This window comes from Nematolebias whitei, chromosome 11, assembly GCF_014905685.2.
Source record: "Nematolebias whitei isolate Nwh7 chromosome 11, NemWhi1, whole genome shotgun sequence".
Lineage (NCBI taxonomy): Eukaryota > Metazoa > Chordata > Actinopteri > Cyprinodontiformes > Rivulidae > Nematolebias > Nematolebias whitei.
The window spans coordinates 9639951-9648251 of NC_056508.1; the positions used below are offsets into that span (position 1 = coordinate 9639951).

General features: G+C 43.2%; 1 protein-coding gene and 1 pseudogene across 1 annotated transcript; one reads left to right on the forward strand and one right to left on the reverse strand.

The window, feature by feature from the left end:
- The first annotated feature begins 1027 nt into the window (after window positions 1-1027).
- On the forward strand, window positions 1028-1146 carry LOC119417809 (annotated as a pseudogene).
- Window positions 1147-4323: 3177 nt separating this feature from the next.
- On the reverse strand, window positions 4324-7187 carry klhl21 (kelch-like family member 21). The gene is made up of 2 exons (XM_037683796.1): window positions 7116-7187; window positions 4324-5442 (listed from the first exon to the last, which is right to left on the reverse strand). Exon 2 carries the CDS (start codon window positions 5389-5391, stop codon window positions 4324-4326), a length of 1068 nt encoding a protein of 355 aa, XP_037539724.1. The 5' UTR covers window positions 5392-5442; window positions 7116-7187.
- Window positions 7188-8301: the final 1114 nt, after the last annotated feature.

Genomic DNA, 8301 nt, shown 5'->3' on the forward strand with positions numbered 1-8301 from the left:
AGGAAACTATAATTTTAAGCAATATAAAACCTAGAAAGCATAGTTTCCTCAAATGATAGGAGTGGTCAGTCTACATATATGGTGGTGGCCATCTTGGATTTTGACATGGCAACCCAATTTTTAATAGTGATCTTTCTGATGTCTAGATGCAGCCACACACCAAAGGGCATTTCCTATCCCCCCTCTTCACTCTGCAACAGGGGACAATTAAAGTAGGATGGAGTTTACATTTCAGCCTAAGAATGTTGTACATTAAATCATATTTTAATGTAAATTCACAGGCACCTCAGTTTGTTTATGCATAATTTTTTATAGTAAACATGAAGAAACATGATTAAAAAAAAGAAAAACATAGATGGACATATTATATTAAGGTGAAAAAATAATCTTTGAGAGAAACTAAAGCCCTATTTGTATGGGATTAGTTTTACCTAGAGACCACATGTAATAAATAAATTACTCCCCAACATCTGCTTTTTACGTGGCGCATTCATATGGGCTAATCAAAGCCTGAGATTTAGCTGAATTTTACAGACATCTTCCAGATATGATGTTAACACGCTGTGTTGTCACGACAGGGCTGGTCCATATAATGTGCTTAATGTGTGGGCCGGGCCAGTCTCAGGCTTTGCTGTGGTTTTATGAATCAGCACAAAGAAAAGTAAATAATGCACAATATAAAATTGTGTTAATCTACTTGTTGAGGAGGAGGCAGGTCCGACCGTCTGGTTTAAGAGGTAAAAAAAAGCCACGTTAAGCTCAGATGGACAGTTGTCATTGGCCGTGCGCGTGAGCGTCCACTGATCCGCCGGTTGAAATGTACTTGCGACCTGTCCAGGGTTTTCCTCGCCTCTCGCACAGTGACTGCTGGACATGGGCACCAGCGACTCCCACTACCCGAAAAGGAAGAAGCGGGTAAATATAATGGATGGATGGATGGATGGATGGATGGGTCAGCTTATCACGTGCACGTCTCCACACCAGCTGTCATCTGCTGTGAAGCAAGTAGCAACATAAAAGCCGCCCCCTACCTGAGGACCATATATTAAATAGATTTTTGGAACAGGAAGATGGAAAAGGGGCTTGCTCCGTCCACTCCACACATCGACCTGGTATTGCAGTATCTCCAGGACTGGTGCACGAGAAAAAGAAAAAGAAAAAAAAAGCCGAAGCAAGCAGCCCATTCATTTAAAATAGCCTTGTTCTATATTTTTCCAAATGATTTTGCTTAAACAAAAACTAAAACCACCTAATTACATATCAGATCCCACGCATTTCTGTCCAAATCACAAAGATGCCTATTCGCATTGGATTAGTTTTATCACAGGACCTCTGAGTTCAGCAAAATATAGTAAGTAATTTGCGGGGGAATTTGTACATTTCAAATTACTGACATGGCCGATTTGCATGGGACACAGACAATCTCCGTAATTATTACAAATAGCATGTGGTCCCTAGGTAAAACTAATCCCGTGCAAATAGGGCTTAAGTTAACAGGCAGAAAAAATATGAGAAAATCAATAGACACTAAATTTATTCGCACCTCATTTTGGACTGAACTAACTTGAGATACTGAGTCACAAATCTTAGTTGTTACAAAAACTTGTACCTTTTGCAATATGTTGTCTCTCCAACGGCTCCATATGTTCAACTTGATGTGCAAGTCTCAGACTGAGGCCCCAGTGTTGGACCAGTGTGACGTTTCATAGATTTGAACCAACTTGAAAATTCATAATTAAGAGTTTTGACAAAATTTAGTTGTGCAGTTTCCAGCTTTTTGCAGGATATATATTTGCTTCTACCCACCAGTAGCAATGTCTGTTGTCTTGAGCCTGTGCTCATTTTGAAATTGTCAGAACCCTTGATTTAATTTTTACTTAGCTCTGAGAGAAAATAAATTATTCTTATCTCTCAAATGATTATAACCAACATGTCTGTCAACAATCATATGCTGCTGTTATTTCTGTCAGCAAGGTGATGGAGCTGAACTGAAGGTTCAGCTTCTTCAGGAGTCACAAGCTCGGACAGAAAATTATGTGATTTCTTACAGGAATTCCTGTTTTCAGACCTGCCTTCCTGCCTGATTGCCTGCCTTTACTGACTTCCCTCCATCCTTCCATCCTTCCATCCATCCATTATCTTTACCCGCTTCTTCCTTTTAGGGTCTCGAGGATCACTGGTGCCCATGCCCAGCAGTCACTGTGCGAGGGGCGGGGGACGCCCTGTACAGGCCTTCAGTCCATCACAGGGACACATAGAGACAAACGAGACAAACAACCATTCACTCTCTCACTCACAACTAGAGACAATTTAGGGTTACCAATCAGTCTAATGTATGTTTTTGGTCTGTGGAAGGAAACTGGGGTACCCGGAGAAAACCCACGCAGCACAGAGAGAACATGTAAACTCCACCCAGAAAGGCCCCTGGACCAGGATTTGAACCAGGGTAACCTGCTCGCTGAGAGGCAGCAGCTCTACCAGTTGTGCCACCGTGCTGCCCCAGACAAGACTTTTCCACTGATAATAATTATGAAAAAAATGACACCATTGCTGCCTTCCAGAACACTAGGTCCGGCCTCATTTGCCCTGTTTACAAACAGTCAGTAGCCGAGAAGCCTTAGTTTACTTCTAACCTTTCGCTGACGGTCTCCTTATAAGATGAAGGAACAGGAATGGAAACCAATGGAAACCAGGAGCTTACACACCAAAGTTTAAGAAAAATATGGCAAATGTAGCAACACTGTAATCAAAGGTGCCACCAGACTAAGATCTTCCTTTGACTGTTTCCTCTTCAGGGGTCTCCACAGTGAGTCATCCTCCTCCATCTCACTCCGTCATCTGCAACCTCTGTCATCACTCCAACTACCTACATGTCCTCTTTAACGACATCCATATATCTCCTCTTTGGCTTTTTCCTGGCAGCTGCATTTCTAACATCCTTCTACCAATATATCCACTGTCCCTCCTTTGGACATGTCCAAACCACTGTCCCTCCTCTGGACATGTCCAAACCACTGTCCCTCCTCTGGACATGTAAATGATAAATGGAATGTACTTATACAGCACCTTTCTATCTTATCAAGACACTCAAAGTGCTTTACAACACAATCTGTGCCTCATTTACCCATTCTTACAGCACTCTACTAGATCTCTACAAAGAATAATCAGTGCTTTATCACATTCATACACTGATGGGACACACATCAGATGCAATGAGAGGTTCAATGACTTGCTCAGGGACACTTCAGCCTGTGACTGCTGGTGGAATCGAACCCCCAACTCTCACATTAGAGGACAACTGCTCTAACTACTCAGCCACAGCTGCCCACAGGTGTTCAAACCATCTCAGTCTGGGCTCTCTAACTTTATCTCCCAGTTGTTCAACCTGTGCTGTACCTCTGATGATCTCATTCCTAATCTTATTCATCCTTGTCACTCTTAAGGAGAACCTCAACATCTTCATTGCTGCCTCTTCCAATTCTTTCTCTTGTCTTTTAGTCCATGTCTCTGTCTCCTGACCATACAACACAGCTCGTCTCACCATTGTCTGGTAAACTTTTCCTTTGACCTTTGCTGACACCATTTCAATTCAGTTCAATTTCAGTTCAGTTTATTTATATAGCACCAAGTCACAACATAAGTTATCTTAGGGCAGAAACTTTTCTCCATCCACTCCATCCTGCCTGGACTCTCTTCTTCACCTCTTTTACCATATTCCCCATTTTCCTGAACAGAGGACCCCAAGTACTTGAAGTCCTGCACTTTTGTGACCTCTGCTACTTGTAGCCTCACTGTTCCATGGGCCTCCCTCTCATTCACACACATGTACTCTGTCTTACTACGACTGACTTTTACTCCTCTTCTTTCAAGTGCATACCTCCATCTCTCCAAGTTCTCTTTCACCTGTTCCCTGTTCTCACCACAGATCAAAACGTCATCTGCAAACATCATAGTCCACGGGGATTCCTGCCTGACCTCATCTGTTAGTCAGTCCATCACCAGAGCAAACATGGGGCTCAGAGCCGATCCTTGATGGACCCCCACCTCCACCTTGAAGCTATCTGTCACTCCTACAGCACATCTCACCACTGTCCTGCTGTCCTCATACATGTCCTGTACCAGTCTAACATCTCTCTCTCTCTGCCACTCCAGATTTCCTCATGAAACACCACACCTCCTCCCTTGTCAACAAAACACAAATGAGACGGGTGCCCTCCCAAGGCAAGTGACCTAGGGCAAACAATGAAATACACAAATCTAATCCAATAGATAAAGTTTACCTCCTCAATTTTGATTTTAAAATGAATTAATAATTATCATAGACTATGTGTTGAGACAGTGTTTTTGTGCTCCTTCTGCTTTACCTGTGACATACATATCGTTTCCGAGGGCAGCTATGCTGTAACCTCCTCCTAGGTGGTCAGGGAACTCAGCCAGGTAGCGCCACTGTCCAGTCTGCGGGTTGTAACAGTCCACTGTGACCAGCTCATCACAGTCCTGGTCACAGCCTCCGACCATCACCAAGATTTCTGCCAGGCCTGTGGAAGGCCGTGGCCGCATGCGCTGGCAGGGTCGGTCATGGCGATCATATTCACAGGACTGGAAGCTACGAGCTTCATTCACCATGCGGAGGCAGGTGGGGGACAGGTAGACGAGTGGGTCACTCTCCACATGAGCTAACAAAAAAAATCTCCTGACAAAAGGCAGTCGCACCTGCTGGAGGAGCTCGGGCCAGTAGTGCAGCCGTCGCTGGAGGTCAGACTTCACCCATCGCACTGCAATCTGATATACTGTCTCCTCCTTGTCCACACAAAGCTCATCATCTGATACAAACTCTAGGAGGCGCTTCCACGGCAACCGCTCAAACTCTGTTCCTTTAGCTAGTTCCATTATGTTTTTGAGGACAAAGCGGCGAGCACTGGCTGCCAGCTCTCTGCATGCATAGGCCTCAGCAAAGTCCTGGATCTCTAAGCAGTTGGACTCATCCAGCCGTTGCTCCAGGAAAGCACAGCAGGCCTCTTTGACTGAGGGGAACTGAAACAAATCGGCTGTTTTGAGTAGGAGATCCACATTATCATGAGTGACAGTAACTCTTCCTGTGTAGCAGAAGTCCACCAGTAGGCCTAGAAGTTCAGCGGATACCTCGTGTAGGACCACTCGGTCCATTATACTTTCCTTCAATGTCCCTGTGAACATGGCCCGGAAGTATGTGCTGGCAGCAGCCAAGACTGTGCGGTGACAGTGAAACTCTCGACCCTCAGCACATAAAGTCACATCAAAAAACTTCCTTTCAGCTCGAAGTTCGTGGATTCCCCTCAGAAGATTGAAGGCATGTGCTGTGTCAAAAAAAGGTAAAGTGGATGGCTGCATCTGCAGAACGGGCTTCTCCATCTCTCTCCGTGTAGGTGTCTTCAGTAGTAGAGCTTAGAATGAAGTTTTCATCTGAAATCAACACAAAACACACACACACATAAAATATTTGCCTAGAATACAATGAATTCTGCCATAAGCTTGTATTTTCATGATCAAATAAACACAGATTTCTTGTCCTGATCCAAGTTATCTTGTCCATAAAATACAGCAATAGTTGTTAGTTTTGTCCCCAATTGTCCCCCTCTTACAATGTTGTGATTGCTAGTATCATTCAGCCCTCTGTGAATAGTAAACAGCCATCAGTGTGCTAATGATCCATTGCTAGGCTGATGGGCCTTCTTGAGCATGTGATCAGCTGGTTTTGGTTGTCAGCAGCAAAACTGGTTGATCCACTCTGAGAAGGTGCTATTTAAGAGACTGAGCTGAATACAGCACCTCAGACTGAGGAAGTCTCTCGGATGAGAGACGAAACGTTTCTACATTTTTTTGTTGTTTTGCTTTGTTTTCTTTTTTTGAATGTCCAGAGGACCAGATTTAACTTTTTTAGATTTTTCTACCTGGATTATTGAGCATGCATCAGAATAGTTTAGTATTTTGGAATTACCCAAGGCAATATTTTAGCAGCTTAAAAGAGGTTTAGAAATTATCAAAAATGTTTTATTTTTAGTCACATAAGTAAAAAAGTAAAAAAAAAAAAATGAACAGCTAATGTCACTGAAAAAAAGAGTTGACTGACTATTTTACTCAACACAATAACTAGAGGTTCATTTTAAGCTAAGTGACTAATGTCATCCATCCATTTTTTGCTGCTTTTACATGGTTGGCTCAAAGAGGCAACAGGTTTTGGACAGAACTACAGACATCCCTTTCTCCAGTTCCTCTTGGGGATCCCAAGGCATTCCCAGGCCAGGAAGGACACACAGTTTCTTACTCGAGTTCTGAGTTTGACCTGGGAGTTCCTTTCAGTGGGATGTGCCTGGAAAACCCACAAAGGGGTGGGTCCCCAGGAAGCATCTTATTCAGATGCCAGAACCACCTCAGTTAACTCAATGAGGAGGGGCAGCGGCTCTACCCTGAGCTCCCCTTGATGATGGAGCTTCTCACCTCATCATCATAGAATGGTAAATCAAAAGCTTCCCCATTTGGCTCAGCTACATCTACACCATGACAGACTGGAGCAACACCCTCATTATTGTGGATCCTGAGACCCTGATGTGTCGAACAAGACTTTCAAATACTAATCATCCATTCCTCAGTTTGAGGCTTAGACTCACCCTTGACCAACAAGGAGCATTCCTTCTTTACCCAGTTGAGAACCACGGCCATAGTTTTAGAGGAGCTGGCTCTCATCCCAACTACTGAACCCTCGGCTACAAACCGCCCCAGTGCATGCTGAAGGCCACAGCTCAGAGATGCAAACAGAATCACATTATCTGCATAAAGCAGATGGATGATATAAAACCGTCTCTCTGACTATTATTTTATCACTCGAAAATAAAAAATTCTTACAAAGTTATCTATAATGGTATAATTTTTTACAATCTTTAAAAAATATACTAAAAATCAACAACACATATCAATTTTGCTTTCTAAGTGCAAGATGAAAGACTTAAAGATATTAAATTGCTTCAGCAGCTAAACCCGAAAGGCAGCCACAGTAAAGCATGAACAATATGGCACATTACTACTGTCTGTAATAAACACAAAACTTTGCAATCAAAAGGCTCCTTTTGTTCTCTTACCTGAAATGTCCTGGCAAGTACGTTTCACAACAGAATATACGACAGAGAAGTCAGCGCCTCTAAAGTGAATGTGACCAGCTTCGTGTCTGTGCTTCAGAAACAGAGCGTGACTGTGGTCTGCAGCTATAAATACACTGACAAGTGTCCATTTCCAGACTGGAGTGGGGGTTGGATTTTTGGGGAGAGCACCTAAAGTGCTCTAAGTTGAAGCTAGTACGTAATGACCCCCCCCACCACCACCACCACACACACACACACACACACACACACCATTACCACCACTGGTATGTCTCTGTGGTCAGCCAGAGTGAGTAAGAAGTCTTTATGGGAAACACCGACTGAGCCTTGGCCTCCACACATCTTCAGCCCAGCTGTTTGAATGTTCAGTAATCTGTTGGTGCAGCACTGATCTGATCTGATCTGATATACAGATACAGACAAAAACTACCTTTATTCTTAAATATGACAGCCACAAAAACAGCAATGTCCAATGTGAATGCCATTAAAACTGGTCAATAAGGGTTTCATGAGAAATGCATTCTATTTTAACAAACATTTCAGAATGAAATTTACGGATTTACTGCCATAAACTGGCAGGAAAGCCAAGAAGAGTCAGGTTAATTAAAACTAGAGAATTTGTATTTCCTTCGAAAATGCACGTGTGAATGCCATTTAAGGCCCTCCCAGCAATGCACCGCTCCGGCCATGCCGCGACCGCATGAGCTTCAGCCCCTCCACCCAGTCGCCATCGCAAACGCTGTCATGCCAGTCCCCCACACGTTTACCACGATGCCTATTTTCTTCGCACTTCATATATGCTTTTCCACGTGTCGTGTCGTAATCAACAGTTACAGTTTCGTTTTTATAAATTACAAGCTGGAAAAGTCACTCAATAACTGATAGTTTATTCTCTGAGTGGGTGGGCCTAAAGTAATGTCATGAATCAACAATACCAAAGTGTCTTTAGGTGTTCACTGATCAAGCACAAAAAAATTCGTTCAGATCGGATGATGTATCACTGAGATATTACTACTGGAATAATGTAGGGGGTGCACTCGAGTCAAATGTTAAACAACAATACAAATGCGTGTATAATTGCTCACTGATCAAGCACAAAAAAATCTGGTGCATATCGGATGATATGTCACTGAGATATAACTGTTTGAATAATCTAGGGGGCGCACTT

What these genes read in the sequence shown, in the direction of transcription:
- klhl21 (XM_037683796.1), bottom strand. Translation starts at nt 5,391, where the DNA reads ATGGAGAAGCCCGTTCTGCAGATGCAGCCATCCACTTTACCTTTTTTT.